We start from the raw sequence: 19,578 nt of genomic DNA, 5'->3' as shown, positions 1-19,578 counted from the left end.
TGTTTTCAGGTAAAGTTTGGTAAAATAATAGATTATGGTGGAGGTAGGGATCAGGATGACTTAGACAAAATAGTGAAATCGATAAGAATATGGCAAATGGTGTTCAGGGTGCATTTTGGGAGGACCAGCATGGAAAGACAGTGCACCGATAAATGGCATGATTTTGATAAAGTGTAGATGAGCGGAGGGGCCTTGATGTCTATTTGCAGAAAGCCTTAAAGTTGGTGAGATGAGTTGATAAGGTTTTTTTTTAGAAGAGCGCACCGTTTGAGTTTATGCATGGAATATAAAAGCAAAGACATCATGCTAGAAATTCATGAATCATTGGTTAGGTCTCAGCTAGAATCAGATGGACAGTTCAGAGCACCACACTTCCAACAAGGTTTAAGGTCCAAGAAAGGGTATGGAGGAGGTTTACCAGGAAATTACCAGGGTAAGGGTCTTCACTTACAAGGAGAAATTGGAAAAATTAGAACTGTTCCTCTTTGAACAGAGAAGTGTTGTCGATTGAGTGAACGGGGACAAATTATTCTCTGGGGATTAGGCCAGTAACTGGAGATCATGGATACAGAATCATTGGAAAAATGATCTGGAGGAGCGATGAGAATTTTTTTCACCCAAGTTGTTGGAATCTGGAACACACCATCAGAGAAGGTGGTGGAAGCTGAGTACATAAATAATTTTAAGAGTACAGTGAGTACTTGAATCATTTATGGACAAAAAGCAGGGATTTTAGACTAAGCATAGCTTCCCTTTGAAAGAGCCAGCACAGTTATGGGGGCAGAATGACCTCCTGTGTTGTAAGTTTCTATGATCCTATAAGTATCCTATAACCAATTCTTATCCAGCCCAGATTTGCTCTTCAATCACTACAGCTCTATACTATAAAATAGCCTATGGTGTGGCATTTAGTCAAAGGCTTTTTAAAAATCCAAGTCAGACACCAACAGTCTATATAAAAGCAAAAAAACAGTGGATGCTGGAAATCCAAAACAAAAATAAAAATACCTGAAAAAACTCAGCAGGTCTGGCAGCATCTGTGGAGAGGAACACAGTTAACGTTTCTCTAATACCCCTCCCACCTACAGGAGCAAGATAATCTCCGGAGTGGCAAAAATAGTTTAAAGTATAAAGGCCTCTTTAGGGAGGGGAAATCTGGGTGATTTCTCAACAGACTCTTGAAGGAAGGGGATCAAAACTTGCTTTAGTAGCTTTCATTGAAATTTTTTCCCCAAGCCTTTATATCATCCATCTTGAGGGGACCAAAACTGGACACAGTATTCTAGGTGAAACTTAATTGATCTTATGCAAGGAGAGTGTAGTATTCTTTGTATAGGGTTGTCCTAGCAACATATTAATTATTTAATTTTACTATAGCCTCAAGGCATTAGTGGTGGACCTTAAGTATCCCTTATGCCTCTGTATCACTTACTTTTATATATATTAAAAGGTGCCTGCCAAGCACAGGTCTATTCCCCCATTGATTTCAGCCCTGATTGTGGTAGTTTGCTCACCCAAGTTTCTAACACACACAAACCTTTGCTGTTCACAAATTTGTGGACAGTTTTACCAATGTCTTGGTCCAGATCAGTAATGTAGATAGGGCCGTTGCTCGCCACAATCATCAATTCCTGTGGGACTTTAGTAGTAACTTGCATGTGCACATACATCTACCATTGATAACCTCCTGCCGATGAGAGTAAAACCAATTCTTATCCAGCCCAGATTTGCTCTTCAATCACTACAGCTCTATATAAAATAGCCTATGGTGTGGCATTTAGTCAAAGGCTTTTTAAAAATCCAAGTCAGACACCAACAGCCTATATAAAAGCAAAAAAACTGCAGATGCTGGAAATCCAAAACAAAAATAAAAATACCTGAAAAAACTCAGCAGGTCTGGCAGCATCTGTGGAGAGGAACACAGTTAACGTTTCGAGTCCTTATGACTCTTCAACAGAACTAAGTGAAAAGAGGTGAAATACAAGCTGGTTTGGGGGGTGGTGGAGGGGGGGGTGGGACAGGTAGAGCTGGATAGAGGGCCAGTGACAGCCTATAATTTTGTTAGAAATGGGTCAGGCTGCATCTGTTGAGAGAAAAACAAGCAGGACAGTGGTCTGAGTAATCTTTGACACTAATGAGCCTTCAAGTATAGAAGCAAGGGGCTCGTTGAGCTCAGATCCCTGCTTTTGAGTATTCTTGGGTAAATGTTGACAAGATAGCAGTTTAATTAGTTTTGCGACTCCTTTTCAGGGTTACATACATCTGTGTTCATTTTGACACACACAACTTTAGAGTAAACTGAACGTTGTAATAATGGTAATTGAGCATTGCCTATTGAAGTGAAGATTGATTCAGTGTAACCAATTAAAACCTCTGCTGTGTCCTGGGAGTTCACCTGAAACGTCCCTGAGGATTCTTTCAGTGGCCCTCTGGAGTACTCAATCACCCTATGACATGTAACAGAACTTTAAAAATATTTACTGTTCCCACTGCTGATATCCACATTCATCTTTGTTGCCTTTGATGGAGCCTCATATATATGCCTATTCTCATTTAGTCTGTAAAAACATTTTTGCTGGAGCCTGATTTGCCTTTGCACTTGACCAGTTGCTCGGTTTGGCTTTGTTTAACCAGGTGCCCTTCTTTTCATTTTAGGGAGAAATATCCTTTTGCATTAAGAGCTTTAAAAGCATTCAGTTTTTCTGTTATTTAGTAATATCCCTGCCTTGAAGGGTTGTCCCTTTCACCCAATTCCAGTCCTTTGGCATCTTTGCTAATCTAACCCTCAAAAGTCCAGGACTAACACAGAACTCTAGTCAACTTAGGTTTGTATTCGCAGGAAAGGCACCTTTTTAAGGTGGCCAATAGAATATTCATTCAAATGTCAATCATTTATGAAATGGAAAAGCCTTTTGCGTTTTTAAAAAAAATCAAAACTTAAGTTAATCATTTAATAAACCCTCAACGGGAGCACAGATTTAGAAGTCTGAATTGTCTATAGTGTTCCTCTCTGGTAATTACAATTAACATAATGTAAATGGGTAACTCATTTTAACACAACATGACATATTAGAAGTTGACATTTAGATATCCCTGTTCTGAGCAGCCTTGACTGATGAGAAAATGCTCTTGATAGATAATGCTAATGCTAACCTTAAAAAGGGTTAATTTATAGAGAAATCTTATTGCTGCTACAAAGGGGAACCAATGTTAAAATTGCAGCATAACTTTGAAGTCGTCTGGTTTTTGAACCATTGCAGAGGAATGCTAAATCTCCATAAATAAAGCAGATAGTTTAGATCACATGGAGTAAATTCCAGTGCCTCAGAACTTGAGGGCACACTCATTTAAATGGACTCAGCTTAATTTAATATCTAGTGAGTATAGGCTTCCATCTACACACACAAATCGATTGGATCTCTGTCTAGGGCTGTAATTACCTCCACCAATGAAGGTGTGTGGAGGTAATGTGTTCACCCCTCTGTTTGCCTGTAAACAATATATCTCAAAAACTAATGGACACATTTCAGCAAAACGTGGTGCACATGGTATGACCAAAGGAAGAACTGATTAGTTTTTGACGAAGATCCGGATCCTGGAATTTTTTGAGGATTCAGTAGTGGCAACAGTAAATATTTTTTAAGCTCTGTTACATGTCATAGGGCAATTGAGGACTCCAGGGCCACTGAAAGAATCCTCAGGGAAGTTTCAGGTGAACTCCCAGGACATAGCAGAGGTTTTAGTTGGTTACACTGAATCAATCTCCTATTCACTGGGAGTAAGAATGAATTTACTTTTTGTAATGTTGTGGGGTGTTTTATTTAGAATGTGGTTGAATGTTTTAGGGTGTTGTGGATTGTCTCAGCTGCTGTGGTGGAATTTGTCACAGCTGTCAAAATGTGAGCAGAGTTTTCAGAACAGGTTCTTGGACTTGGATTGACCTGAAGAGATGGAAGTTCTTAATAAAAAAGATTTCTCTTTTTTTCAGCTTTATAGTTACAGAACATCAAACAGGTGTGGAAAAGCTTTAAGAAAGAATTGTGTAATTGTATTAACCTTGAGTTAACAGTGTGGTGGAGATGTGCACTGTACTGAGTGCTGTCTTCACTTGTTGCCCATCTGCTGAGTTTTCTGAGGAGGATTGCAAAGAAGCTAGGCAGTATAAATTAGATACTTTGTCTAACTTTTGATGGGATTTGTTCAACATAAAACCTATCCATCCTAAGAAAAAGATTTGTTTCTTGTATCAAATTTCACTTAAGGTTTGCTAGAGTCTTTCTAATTTTGTGCATTCAGTTCAAATCTCTTCAAGGATACTGAATTGCGGTTTTTTTTGATTTTCACATAGAAACTGTTTATAATTCCCAAAACATGGAGAAAAAAAGTAATCTCGTAATAAAACAGAATTCAATTTTTTCTGTTAATGTGAAACAATGGCCATCATATACGTTAGCTCTGAATGGCTTAATCTGTCTTCAGTTTATGGTTGGAGTCCAATTATTACTTTAATTTAGGAGTAGACTGAGTTTTATAGTTGGTTTAGGTGACCTTTTGGATTTGGAGCCTGAATTTGCATTCAGCCCACACTGATATGTTTCTACATGACATCTCACTGTACCCTTGGAGAATAGTGTGAAGTAGTGGAAGGATTTGTAAGTCTTGATGGATATAAATGTTCCATCCATGACCATAATCATCTTTGTATGTGTAGGGAGGGTAATTGGTCCTATATGGTGGGAAGTTTTTATGGACACGAACAACCATTTATAAGGAGATTGGGCCACCTGCTGGAACTGTCGAGCAGGATTCAAACCTTGCACCTTATGACTTGGAGACAGGACTTGTACTACTAAGCCGAAGGATTTCTCCTTTGGCTGATGGGATAGGGAAACTCTTGATATAAGGATCTTGGGCCAAATGAATTAGCTGGTCTCAGCTAATTGCTGCATGGACCCATAATGCATTGCCAAACCTATGTCAAATTGGGGCTATCTCACTTAGCCCATAAAGTTAGCCAGTGTAGGAAGGAGAAACAATGATGCTAGTGCTATAAGGATGCTTAGAGGTTAGTGCTAACTGTTTTGGGACATACTGAAGTATGGCCTGCTGAGTCACCTGAGGGGACAAAAATCATGAAACGCCTGGCAGACTCCATCCTTGTTTTGAGGGACTGACAATGACTAAGTTTATCACCTGTACTATGTATGCTTGGTGACGGTGATTTGAACTGGTATTCCATGACAGTAGGCAAAATACTCCATTCCCTTACGCTTATGAGCACTAACGTCAGTGAATTTTTAACTCTGCATTGGGAAATTGTTCTGAAGAGTGCCTGAAATTTTAAAGATGTGCGCAATAGTTTGTGGATACCTCATTGTCCATGATATGAGATGCGTATTGCCTCACAAAATGGTTGCTGGTTACTGACGTGAATGTTACGTGCAGGATGTTGCATGTTGGTGATTCTTCTGTAACCTTGGTGTCACTGTCTACTTAGCCGCGTCACCGACGTGACTTTGCTGGATTCCAATCCTGCCTCAGCTTATCTGCTGCTGAAGCCCTCATCCACATCTTTGCCTCAAAACTTAACTATTTTGTTATCTTTCTGGCTGGCCTGCCATCTTCCACCTTCCTCTTCACCCATCGTTCTTGTGCTGTATGTTGGCTTCCAGTCAGGCAACACTTCAAACAAGGATGACAATTTTAAAGTTTGCTCCTGTGAAGCACCTTAAGGTGCTTTGCTACATTTAAAGCACAATGTAAATCCGTGTTATTGTTGTGTAATTTCACAAGTACGTTGTCATGGGACTATTAATAGGTGAAAGTGTTTTACAGTGTTTTGACTTTTGTCTTGTGTTTAATGTACATTTCACTGCTTTCATTCTCTCACCTTTTAAATGTGCATTTTAAAGTAATTTCTTATCTAATTTTCCATATTCCTCTCTGTTTCTAGAATAAACAGCAACAATAAAATGTATGTTTTCATTCCAGGGTTAGCAGAACTGGCGCATCGTGAATACCAAGCTGGAGATTTTGAAGCAGCTGAGAGGCACTGCATGCAACTTTGGAGACAGGAGCCTGATAACACTGGTGTGCTGCTACTTCTATCCTCCATACATTTCCAGTGTCGCAGGCTGGACAGGTAATGAGCAAAATGCATATCCACTTTATAAGCCAGTGAGAGCTTTTTCAATTAGTAATGCAGCAAACTTCTATCATTATAATATAGCCAAAAGGAGCATGGATATTTTAACAATCTTCTTTCAGTGTAAATAGTCTGATGATAGTAAAGGACTATATGACATTTACTGAGACTGCATTTAATTATTTGTGAGGAAGAAGATTAATCAGGATTTAATTTTTAAAGGAAGACTTTTTCTTTGTTGTACCCTTTTTTTTAAAACTTTCTTTTCCAGGTCTGCTCACTTCAGCACTCTGGCTATCAAACAGAACCCCATGTTGGCTGAGGCCTACTCGAACTTGGGTAATGTCTATAAAGAGCGTGGACAACTTCAGGAGGCTATTGAACATTATCGACACGCCCTCCGGCTCAAACCAGACTTTATCGACGGGTACATCAACCTTGCGGCAGCACTGGTTGCAGCAGGAGACATGGAGGGAGCAGTGCAAGCCTATGTATCTGCTCTACAGTACAACCCTGTACGTTAGCATGCAATTTTTGTCATACTGTTAAACTTCAGTTTCTGGGTGTAAAGATAGTTGATTAGCCACTTCCATTTCACTTGATTAAGTAAATTTAATAATCTGCAATACCATTTTGCATGGCTTTAATTTTGCTTTCTGAATGAAATTCTGTTTGCTAATTTTTACATAGGGCACACTTATTTTCAGTCTTTTTGATGTAATCTTATGCTTCAGTTGGCGAAGATAATATTGATAAACTTTCCACTGCATGCCCAGTTAGGAGTACTTTACCTATACTGCATTTGCTGAATGGATTATTAAGAGCCGATTGTGAAAAATCCCATCCGCTAGTGCACCCCTTCAGATCCCATTGATCCCAGATGGTCTTCAACCATGTTTAAGACTTACATGCTTAGGCACTCGCCTCCTGACCCCCTAAAGCCTCTCCACCACCTATAAGGCACAAGTCAGGAGTGTGATGGAATACTCTCCACTTGCCTGGATGAGTGCCGCTCCATCAACACTCAAGCTCAACACCATCCAACCCTATGACCTCGACCACCTCTAAGGACAAAGGCAGCAGACACAAGAGAACAGCAACACCTACAGGTTTCCCCCCCAAGCCACACACCACCCTGACTTGGAACTACAATTGCTGTCCTTTACTGTTGCTGGATCAAAATTCTGGAACTCCCTTCCTAAAAGCACTGTGGGGTGTGCCTGTACCAGATGGACTGCAGTGCTTCAAGGTGACTCACCATCTTCTCAAGTGCAATTAGGAATGAGCAACAAATGCTGGCTTTGTCAGTGAAGCCCACATCCCATGAAAGGATTAAAACCAAACTTAAGCTAGTGGTGACAAGTCGGCCTACTATGCTTCACTGGTGTGACTATCTAGATTTCAAAACAGATTAGGAAAAAGCAGCATTTTAGCCCATCAGATTGCACTGCTCCAAAGTAACAACTGTACCCATTACCATGCCACGCTATACTTAGCTCAACCATTCTTCCTGGCAAGCTATTCTGTTTATCATCTCTTGTATTATAAGAAAATTCCTGCATCCTAAATTGGTCATTCACAAGCCTGATTCAGTGTCTTATCTGAAACTACTATTCCAAGTTATTTGCTCCATACCAATTATTTCTCTATACATCTCAAAAAAAAACTGCAGTACTATTTCATGAATGGAAGACCATAGCTATTGTTCCATATATATCTGGATACCGTGGGGTTCCCAACTTTAAGGAGAATTGTTTTGGAACATTCCTAGTATACCATACCATTACAAAATTCAACTTTGGTCTTCCATTTCTTTCTTAAATGACAGCAAAGTGTGTATTAGCTCCTCAGCAGTGTTCAGAAGAATTGTTCAAGGCACAATTGGTGTATCACAACCTTTAGGTACCAGAACAAATTAGCAGTTGGAATAGATGGCCCTTTTATCTTCAATCCTGTCTTTAAATTTTGGAAAGGCATAATACTGCACATGGTGAAACCCACCACTGGACCCCAAATTTAATAGAAAAAAATACAGTAATGTCATTTGAGTTCAGGAGAAAGTGAGACAAGCATACTGATTAGATGAAACAGAGCTTGGGGTTGAGTTATCGAAGGACTTAGTAGTGGGAGAGGATGACAGAAGAATGTGCAGTCTTAATATTTTCAACGGTAGTTGATCTTCCATAACATTATAAGAGTCAAAACCCCCAAAATATAATCTTCAAGTGAAGCAGCTTTAGAAGCTGGGAGATAATTGGATCAGAATGCAGGCATAATTCAGTTCCTCATTTGAAGTCATAACATTATAAATTGGTGCAAACTGTTTGTGTAAGCTTTTCCAGTTGTAATTGCATCTTGCAACCTGTGGAGGTGCGGCCTGACTCCATTGATAGGAGGGCGTAATTACAACAATTTATAATTAGAAGTTTGAAGATGCTGTTTTCATTATCAGTCTAGACATGGCATCATCATGAAATTTGATTGAAGCAAAACTCTTGCAGTGCTATTGGAATAAATTGACTTAATTAGCTAATTTAAATCTATATTATCCACATAGCATGGACACTTCTTTCCTGTGAGAAAATCAAATGTGAGCAGTGCCGGGAGAGACCTGCTTGTAATCTACGTAATAGTTTATGCTGCAATTAAATCTCACCTGTCGGCCAAAGTGCCTGTGCTTTTGTTTTTTTTTCACGTAGCTATAGGTTTGTTCAGTTTACAAGTTATTGTGCAGAAATGTCAGCCATGATCTTGCAGCAAGTTAACTTACCATGTGTCAAGTAGCTACCTCTTCTCCAGTGCTGTAGTCCGAAAACTGAGGAAGAACCTGCTGGATGAAGTAATGTATTCAGACAAAATGGAACTGGAATCTCAGAACGCTTATTTTGCACTTTAAGGTTACACTACATAGCTTAGGTAGGAACAGTGGACATAAAGGTTGTCGGTGAAAGGGCTCACCTTTTTAGCAGCAAATTGGCTGAATGAGCAGAGACATTGGAGCTGTAATGAATAGTATCTGATTCAGTTGAGATTCATAGGAATATTTTGATCATATTTATAATGAAAACATAAAGACTCTTTGGGTACCACATTTCATGAATCATGAATAAGCCTGTTGCTGTTCTCTTGCAGGATTTGTATTGTGTTCGCAGTGACCTGGGGAACCTCCTTAAAGCCCTGGGTCGCTTAGAAGAAGCCAAGGTAAGTGTGGATATTGTTAATTCGATCATATTGTGAAGATAAATACTTTCAGATAATCATGATAGCAATCCATCATCCTGACTGGTAGTTACAATGACTGGATAGTAACCATGGAAAATAATCAACCATACACCTCATCACCAGAGATGACCAGAGGATTCTGACTGAACAAGTGTAGTAAGAAAATAAGCCTCCCCATGGCTAAGTAAAGACATTTCCTCAAAAAGATCGGCTGAAACAGTGTGACCTAATGCCGTCCTCTGCTTTTAATCCTGTCTCTGTTAAGAGACAAATGTCAGCTGCTTTCACCATGTACACCCCTCACACAGACCGTCAACATTAATGGGAAGAAAGGCTGCATTAGTAATGCCTGACATCACCATTCAGCATCCAAATTTTGAGTTATTGTTGTCTTAGCCTTGTTTCTTCAGTGCTGGTTTAGTCTTGAGAAATGAACCGATATACCAGATTTGCTCAGTTAATAAGGTGGCTTCTAGCAGTTGAATTTCTTTTTGATGTAGTTTAGTCCTGGATTTAAAGTGGTGTTGATCACCCTTACTTCAAATTCTCATTTTAATGTATGTGTATGGATATATATATATGTATGTATATACATGTGTATATATACATATAAATACAATCTTTTGGAGAGTTAAAAGCCACCTTATGCAAAGCCACTGAGGGGCAAAGAATGGGAGAAGAGGGAGACCTCGTACAGAGTCCCTCCGCCTGACATTCTGAGTTCCGCGCGCTTGCAAAGTGGAGTGTCTGTGCAGCGTAGCTGTCCATTTGACTTTGTGTATGTGTGCTTATGGGGTGGGGTGGTGGGGGGAGTGGGGGAATGTGGGTGGCAGTAAGGAGGGACGTGGGGTGGTGAAAGATCAATGGGGTAAATAGTGCCTCAGCCCACAGGCCGTTGAATGGAGAGCTAACTTTCAGTGCATTCCACTGCGGCTTCAATCTGTATAAAGTGAGACTGCGCTTGCTCCTCGATGCTGACTTCTTTATTTCAGCGGTGGAAGGCGATAGTTAGATGTTTCGTTCGATGAAGTATAAAATGAGATTTCATTTAAAGCTCTGATCGGTCCGTTTAAAAGACAAAACCAGCAGGTATGCAGTGTAGCTGGGTTGTAAATTAAAACTTTCTCTTATAATAATGTATAGAGGCCCTTTCTTCCTTGAATTTGAGGCTGTCTGGCACATAAAGGGGGGCATCTAAGAATAAACCCCCCCCCCCCCCCCCACCAAAACTCCTGTTCCCAGCCCCATCACCCCCCCCCCCCCCCCCCCCCCCACCAAAACTCCTGTTCCCAGCCCCATCACCCCCCCCCCCCCCAACTTCTCCCTGCCATCAGACTCGTGCCTGGGTGTGTTTCTAATTTGGATAGGCAAAATTTATTTACAACCTCTGCAAATGGATAGGTGTAACCAAAGTTTACAACATCTTTTTTGAGTTTGGTAATTAGAAGCTTTCATAGTGGACCACTGACTTAAATTTTGTTTCATAAAGTTGGTGCCCAGACGTATCATTGTCAGATGCAGTTGTACATTACATCACTTTGAATGCATGAACTGAAGCTAAACACATTAACTGCTTTGGAATATAAATGTGAAATTGTGTCTATTTCTTTTCTTTCAGAAGATTGCATTTTAGAACAAATCCAGGAATATGTTGTTGGACTCTTTACTAACTATTTTGTCTTTCTTATTTGTCTTTTTCGTTTTCATGATTGATATTATACATAGAAGGTTTCAGGCGGGTGAAAGCTCTCCCCTGTAGGTGCCTCGCTGACCGGAGCTCGAGGCCAGGATCTAGGGGTGACACCGTCTGCTCTTCCCACCATCGACTACCCTGAAAATGAGATGAAATAATGGTAACGGGTTTGTAGCACTGCCACAAACAATTTGCCTCCATGCCTGAGTTCTTCTGTCTCGTGGCTTCCAAAAAAGTGTCTAAATAAATAAGTATATATATTTACTTATTTTTAAAAATGGGAAAAACTGTAATTTGGAAGAAAAAATTGTTCAACTTGATACATGTTTTTAAAGTAGTAGACACTGTCTTAGAGAAAATTAGTTTAAAAAGTAAAATTGGCAATAGCTCTACAAAGTACCAGTAAAGATTCTAACTACTGATTTTGTTAATTTCTTTCCTCTTTGTTTGGTTTGCAGCATTCTGCTCTACTGATCATGCGCTGTGAGCCTGCAGTAACGCATAGGCTGCGCGGCGATGCGCCTGCGTGCGCCAGCGTTATTCAGTAGATGGCTGGCTGAGCGTCTACCTTAGATAGTTCTGAGTGAAATGTCCAGGTTGTCACCGGTGCCAGTTAATTCTGACTGGCGTTAAAAGAGCAATGCCTGTCTGCAGCATGACCTTGCACAGCTGCCCCAATGTAGTGATACTTTTAATTTTATCATTCTTCTGTGAATTGTAACTCCAGTTTTTAATTTTGATTGCAATAATGATTTTTAGTTTAATATTTGGCTTTAATGTTGATTTATTTCTTCTTGGGTACAGTGAAATTGGCATTGTGTATTCAATTCACAGTCTGGGCAATTTAGCATCTGTATCTCTAGTGATTCCTTTGCTGTGCCTGAGGTACAAAGTGCTGCGGACTATCTGTGGTAAATATTTCAGCTGGTGATTTACTACTCTGCAGTTTTGCATCTGCGCATGCGTGCGCTGGCTACGATTTATTTAAAAAAAAAATAATTTTTTTTTTCCAAATCTGCGCCTGCGAACTGCTGGTGCGGCCGCTGCAACATGTTGCAGAGTCGTGCATGGCGCATTGGCAATAGCGCTTTGCGTTACAGGGACCTTTATCCTCATCCAGCACTGTCATTTGAGGTTGTGCACTCTGCTCTGCAATATATTCTTACAACTAGTGAAAGCCTATTGTTTTAAGAACCTCACAGGCAGTTGTTAACGTGTGATCAGAACCATTCGATAGTCTTGGTATACTCAATTGCACATTCTGTGAAAACCAAGCTGGTCAGATCACTAATAAAATTTGTAGAGGAAAAGTATATAATCTTTGCTAATAAAACTGCTGCATAAACTCTTTGGGCAAGTTGATAGGTTCTTCAGCAAGCAGTGCAGAAGTTTTATCTTGTCTGATAATGGAGAAAGTTGAAATAGAAGAGAGAAATGTATTATTCCACACTTCATAACTGAAAAATGGCTAGCTGCAAGTGAGTCAAGGTTTTTTGCGCATGCTCTCATGAGGCCAGTGAGCGAATTCAGCGCTAGCCTTTGCTGCAGGTTCACTTTTGCCTGGTGGGAGAATGAGCACTAATTAAGTTTTCTTTTCCCTCCTTTCAATCTTTGTTACAAATCTCCCATCCCTTCTTCCTGGTTCCCTCTCTTGTTTCAATTAAACTAATTAAGGCTTGTTACCTGAAAGCGATTGAAACTCAGCCAAACTTCGCTGTTGCCTGGAGCAATCTTGGATGTGTGTTCAATGCTCAGGGAGAGATCTGGCTAGCTATCCACCACTTTGAAAAGGTAAGTGATCAGCCCTTTCCACATCATACTCAAATATTCCCTCCAGGCAAAAATGTGATGAGTAACTTTGCATTTTGGTCACAAAAAACCCATAAGCTTTTGTTTATATTTAATATGTTTTTATCTCCTAAAAGAAAGTACAGATGAGTAGGCCATTTTTGCCATACAGCTTAGATTTCTATTGTAATCTAGCATCTCTATCACAATATCCAGTGATGTTTTTGAATAAAATGAGCTTCTGACCTCCAAGAAGACCATTCTAGGTTCTAATCTTTGCTTGCAAAAGTGCTTCTTTGCACTAATCCTGAGCTTGCCTAATTAATAATGAAAATAAAGAAAAGCATTGCTTTTGAGCTGCATGCACCTTCTTTACCAGGTCTGTCACTGCCTCTCCCATGTTCATTTTGATAGACCACCTGTTTACTGTTGCTGTATATCTTACCTGAGGGTGACCTTCCCTCATATTTTCTATGGTTTTGGGAAATGTCTGGTCTCTGCTCAGCAGTTGAATTATGGTAGGGAACTCATATGAATTACACACACTACTGTCCTTTTCTGCCCAGAATTATTTAGGAATTGTTTGTTTTTAGGAAAGTTTGCAGATGATAGTGTTATATAATATATTTATTATTATATTGTGTTTTCGGGTTGTGTTTTGCAACAGTAAATTCATCTGTTTTTTGTGCAATAGAGCTGTAATTGCTGGTATATGATTTGCATCTTTATGTCCACTGTAAGTTGACTTTTGCTCATGTGTCAGTCAGTTTAAAAAAAATGCTTTACTGGGACATAATTTTGGTAGGCTATTATTTAACACTGAAGGTCCCTGATCTAAACCATGGTGTTTTTACGAGGTTTCCAGCTCTCCACTGTTTGTGATATGGTATAGAAAAATACTCACCATTCTCACTTTTGAATATTGGATTATTAAAAGTTGTTGTGGTAGTTGTTTCGGCCCAGAATGCCAGCTGAAGGATGATACCGTAATCGACCTTTGATCAGTCTTAGATTATTCATGAAGTGAAACAGTAGGATCTCACACCTGCTAATGCAGCTACACCCCACAGTTTCAATAAGTGTTTCTATTTATGTATTCCCCAACTGCATATAATTAAACACAATTGATATGCAGTTAACAGTAATAGGGGCCTTCAATGCATCAGATCAGTAAGTGAAACTTGTATTTGGTTATCTTTGGCATTACGTTTCTATTGTGGTACAAGAGCACCAGACCAGAGGCTCGTTGATCAAGTCTCACTCTGAAAAGTTGTGAAATTAAATTCAATAGCTCAGATAATTTGAGAGTAAGCAGCAGAACACATGAGAAGGAAATCAGCTAGGTTATCATAAAATCCAGTTACTGTAATAAAGTCCTTCAAGGAAAAAAAAATCTTGGCTTTATTAAATGCTAAAGGGTTCAATTTTAGTCTCTTAGAGCTTTGAAAAACATGCAGTTACCATTCATCCTGGGATCTGGGGAAGAAATGTTTTTCTTAAAGTTTACCTTGTCCTTTTCCAAGGATAATCACTGACACTGAGTGTTAGCAGCTATTTGACCATAGGGGGAATTAACAACAGCCCAATAGTGCACACACTTAGGAGGTTGGGTTGGTATCAGTCGCAAGTCTGATGCCTGGCTTTTTGATCATCTTTTGTCCTCTGCTAAGCCCTTTTTGCCATTATCTATTTATCGCTACCACGCAGGAGCACCTCAACCCCAAATGTTAAGTTTCAAATCTTTCCCTGCATGGCTTCATCTGCACCTTATCTTTGCAGTTTGTTTCTTTAACCACTTCCCAGAACCTTCAATTCCATGTCAACATGTGAACATACCTTGTGTGCATTCCTTCCTTTCTTTCTCCCATGGTTAGTGGCAGAGACTTTAGTCACCTTGACTCTGTATTTTAGAATTATTTTGCTGACACTCTGTGCCTGCCTCTTTTTAAAAAAGAAATGCCCATTCTAATCTCCCATTCCCAGGTCAGTGTCCACTTTCCAATGCACTATAAAATTTTAAAGTTAAAAATGCTATTAAATTTTTATATTTTTCTTTCTTCATTCCCCAGTGTTAATGTCACTGAAATCAGTTGTAAATTCCATGCCAGTGCCTATAGTGAGATAAACTAACACAGCACAGATCAGGGAATGATCCTGAGACTTTCCCAGTATGCAAGGCTCTGTACTACACTGAACTGATCCAGTGGGTGTTTGTCCCATCCTTTAGATAGTATAACCACCAATGAAAGCAGCACCCATCACAGCGTTAAGGCTCAGATGAAATTGTTGTCATGAGGGATGCTGACCTTAAGAGTGGGGGTTTGATGTGCCTTGCTTGGATGGAGGGCATTTCCATGAGCCCTGCATTTGTTCATGAGTTGTTTGAAGTAAATCTTCTGTTCTGCCCCTGCCCAATAAATATTGCAGAAAATGTTGTTTACTAATTGGCATTGTAACTGAAATCTGTCAGATTTTGTCCTCCATGGTCTAATGTAGTCCCAGGATAAATCGCAAACATCCAAAGCTTATCACAGATTTTAAAAAAAGACAATTGGTTGGATTTTAAAGAAACCTTTAAAATGGAATTCTGTTGTTGAGCAATGTGATATCAATCTTGTACAGCTTCTTGTATGCTGCCTAAACCCAGCGTGTATGAGAATTTTCATTTTTGTTTCGGCACAAATTTTTTTAAACCTTGACCTTCAGTTTTACAAAACAGTAATGGTAGTACATTCAAATATTTTGTTCTAAGATAAGTAGGAATGTAACATCTTTATCCATTGAACTTCATGATGAATTGTAACTGAATTCCAGGCTGTTACCTTGGATCCCAATTTCTTGGATGCTTACATCAACTTGGGAAATGTCCTGAAGGAGGCTCGCATTTTTGACAGGTGAGCAAAGAAGAATTTAAATTCTTTAACCTGAAGGCTATAATGGCCAACCAGTATATTTTCTAAGTGGCTATTCATAGTATTGTGTTGGCACGCTCTACAAATGTATACACGTCACAACTGATCCTATTGGACTTAACAGTGTGATCGTTGTGCTGCTCTGCTTTTCTGCTCTGAAGGGTAGGTCATAACATTCTGTCTCAAAATGCACTATGGGAACAGCTGTTGTATTTCTACAGTAGATTTATCTGAAATGTAAGTTGACATCTATAAATAGTGCTTTGATGGGGGAGGAGTTTAACTGCTGTTAATTAACACTCTTAATTCCTGATGCTGACTGCCTAGGTATCAGGCAGTTGCATATGCGCAGTTGCTGCGGCCGCTGACGCAGGTGCACTCTTTCCTCAGTCTTGGTCACGACTGTAAATATTCTAGTAACACCCTTTCAAGTAACATGATAGCTGATATACAAATCTTAAATTTACATGCATTTCCATATCCTGACCATCAGTTGGCTCTGCATCAATGCAACTCCAATATCAGTAAGGGGTTTGTTAATATCTTGGGAAATTTTTTTTTCTTTATTCTTCCATGGGATGTGAGCGTTGTTGGCAAGTCCAGCATTTGTTGCCCATTCCTAATTGCTCTTGAACTGAGCTTGCTATGTCATTTCAGAAGGCAGTTAAGAGTCAACCACATTGCTGTGGGTCAGGAGTCACATGTAGGCCAGACCGGGTAAGGATGGCAGATTTCCTTCCTTAAAGGACATTCATGAACCAGATGGGTTTTTATGACAGCCGATAATTTCATGATTACCATTATTGAGACTAGCTTTATATTCCAGCTTTATTAACTGAATTCAAATTCCACCAGCTGCTGTGATTAATCTCCGATTTATTAGTCCAACAACATTACCACTATGCCACTGTCTTTCTGACATATAAAAATAAATATTATACCTACACTCAATGTCTTATTTTTTTACATACCACCTGGTAACTGCTTGTCAAATGTTGCTCATTCTCGTCTAAATCTCCAATCCATTACTTATGAACTGAATGTCAGTATAGTAATTGCACCAAATCTTCCTGCTTCCCCTTCTTCACCCATGATTGCTTTCCACTTTTTGATTTTTTTAAACCTGCCCTTGTTATTTACTTTTAGAATGACTGCCTCAGGAATGTTAATGTTGTTTACTGGTCAACTTGGCTATTTTTGAGGGTGGGGTGAAACTATTAATTACTAAACTACACTCAAGCAGGACTAGGTACCAGGTATGATGATAATGTGGTTGTGATATCTGGCTCGTGATCCGGAGGCCTGGACTTGTGATCTGGAGGAATTAGCTCAAACCCCTCCCCTCCCCCCCAAGGCAGTTTGGGAATTTAAATTCAGTTAATTAAATACATTTGGAATGACCATGAAACTACCAGTTTAATTTAACTAATGTCCTGTAGGTAATGTACTTGGCCAGCTTATATGTGACTATAGACCCACAACAATGCGGTTGACTTTGAACTGCCCTCTGAAAAGGGCCGACAAGTCATTCAGGTGTATTCAAGAATGTGTCTCACCACTACCTCCTTGAGAACAATAAATGCTGGCCTTGCTAGCCATACCTATGTACTGTAGATGAAAATAAACAGGGAACTCTGTCATTCTCCACTGAATGCCATTTTGTTCTCTTAATTTCCCTCTTGTTCCTTTCTTGCCTCAGAGACTAGGGGAAAAAAAAGAATAGGAGAGACACTAATGAGGAGTGGGCAGAGAACAGAGGGAAGATAAAAGCTGAAGAAGAAAATGATGGAAGAAAGGAGTGGGGTGAATAAGCAAAAAAAAAATGGCAAAAGCCGAGGGAAGGAGGAATTGTCCAAATGAAAGAAAAATGGCGAGAGAGTACCTATAAATTGTTCGGACAGGCCTACATATATACCTCTAAAAAGACTTGTGTCTAGCGTGCATTTTGTCACGCATTTTGCCGTCCTACTTTGTTGTTTCAGTCAAAGCAAAATGGCAGAAGATTGGAACTGAAAGGGTAGGAAATATACAAGTCAGGTGTGAATTTAGTAGCTAGAAACTAGAAAACTAATGAACGTAATAATAGAAACAACAATCCTGATTGATCAGTCTGAAGGAAAAACAAATTAACCAGCTGAATGAGTCAAAACACTTTATGAAACCAGTTTATCCCTCTATAACTTAGATTTCTGATGTCCAAGACAAGGTTTGACACAATAAAACATGAAAATATTAAGCCATTTTTACAATAACATGATTAAATTTATCTTTGGAATTACTTGTTTTTTTATTCGCTTTATTCATTACGTTTTGTTTAAAGGTCTTTGACATGAGAACTTCCCACTTCCAAATTAAAATTCAGTTTAAAAGAAAATTAAGATAGTAAACCATATTTGGGTCTAGATTTTGTTTCATAACAGAGTTGCATTTATATAATGCCTTTTGCAAGTACCAGGCGTCTCAAAGCTATAGCTGATGATGTACTTTTGAAGTGTAGTCATTGTTGTAATGTAGAAAACGTGGTAGCCATTTTGCACACCACAAGCTTCCACAAACAGCAAATTGATAATGACCAAATAATCTGTTTTTGTGATGTCTCACTACAAAAACAGCACCTCCCAACAGTGCAGTATTCCCTCAGTACTGCATTGTTGTGTCAGCCTTGATTTTTGTGCTCAATTCCTGGAGTGTGACTTGAACCTGTGACCTGCTGATTTTATTTATTCTTTCATTGTATGTGGCCTTTATGGCAAGGCCAGCATTTGTTGCCCATCCCTAATTGCCCTTGAACTGAGTGGCTTGCTAGACCATTTCGAAAGCCAGTCCACCACATTGCTGTGGGTCTGGTTAGACCAGACCAGTTAAGGATGGCACATTTACTTCTGTTAGTGAACCAGATGGGTTTTTATGACAATTGTTGATAGTTGTCATGGTCACCATTACTGAAACTAGTTTTCAATTCCAGATTTTATTAATTGAATTTAAATTCCACAAGGTGCGGTGGTGGGATTTGAACCCACAGAGCATTAGCCTGGGCCTCAGGCTTACTAGCCCAGTTACCACTATCTCCCCCTGAGAAAAACACACACTGAGGATCAATTGGCGGACGTGGGGCTTGAAGATGTTACTTTGTCGGTGTGTCTGTGGAATTTCAACTCTGTTTTGGATGACTATTTTCTTTAGTGTATTGCTGAGCAGGAGTGATGTTTGCATTGGGATCAGAGAAGAATATTTTGAGGTGTCTTGATTCTGACCTTGGACTATTTGTTATATGTTTTGGTCAGCTAGCCTAGCCTGGAATGTATTGAGAGACAGCACCTCAGACAGTGTATCACTCCCTTAGTACTGTACAAGGACAAAATAGTATGCTGTGCCTTATACTCGTTGCCCTAGGTCTAAAAAAGCCTATTTGCTTCAACTATCACATCACAACACAGCTCATGTATGTTTAGAGACATGCGTGTTAGAATGCCCAGATGCTTCTCTCTCCGTATTCTTTAATGCTTCCACCTGACCGGTCAGTAAATGTTGCGCACAAGCATAACACTGCTCTTATCCAAGTTTAGCATAGTTTGTCAGTCATGAGCCCAATCTCCCATGACATTTAAGATTCACCAGAAGAAGTCAAGCAATGTCTGCAGTCCAAAAGCTCAAACAGATCTTCATATCGCAAATTTGCAGATCATGGCCCCAATATTGAATAGGGCAATAGTCCCAATTCCAGTTCCTGCATGGCACCACTGATGGTCCTCGGCCCAACCATCTTCAGCTGCTTCATCAATGATCTTTCTTCCATCATAAGGTTAGAAGTGGGGCTA

General features: G+C 39.6%; 1 protein-coding gene across 3 annotated transcripts in view; it reads left to right on the top strand.

Moving 5' to 3' along the window:
- LOC144683703 (UDP-N-acetylglucosamine--peptide N-acetylglucosaminyltransferase 110 kDa subunit) overlaps positions 1-19,578 on the top strand; it is an 87,911-nt gene that overhangs the window by 9,405 nt on the left and 58,928 nt on the right. For 2 of the 3 annotated variants that reach the window (XM_078546994.1, XM_078546995.1), the window contains exons 2-6: positions 5,992-6,142; positions 6,417-6,660; positions 9,278-9,346; positions 12,735-12,851; positions 15,663-15,742. In XM_078546994.1, coding sequence (XP_078403120.1) covers positions 5,992-6,142; positions 6,417-6,660; positions 9,278-9,346; positions 12,735-12,851; positions 15,663-15,742 — 661 coding nt within the window. Of the gene's footprint in view, positions 1-5,991; positions 6,143-6,416; positions 6,661-9,277; positions 9,347-11,104; positions 11,221-12,734; positions 12,852-15,662; positions 15,743-19,578 lie in introns of those variants that run through there. The other variant, XM_078546996.1, reaches the window with a different exon arrangement.

This window comes from Cetorhinus maximus, chromosome 8 (assembly GCF_964194155.1).
Source record: "Cetorhinus maximus chromosome 8, sCetMax3.hap1.1, whole genome shotgun sequence".
Taxonomy (NCBI): domain Eukaryota; kingdom Metazoa; phylum Chordata; class Chondrichthyes; order Lamniformes; family Cetorhinidae; genus Cetorhinus; species Cetorhinus maximus.
The sequence above is the reverse complement of the archived record's forward strand: the minus strand, read 5'-3'. Positions and strand labels throughout refer to the sequence as shown.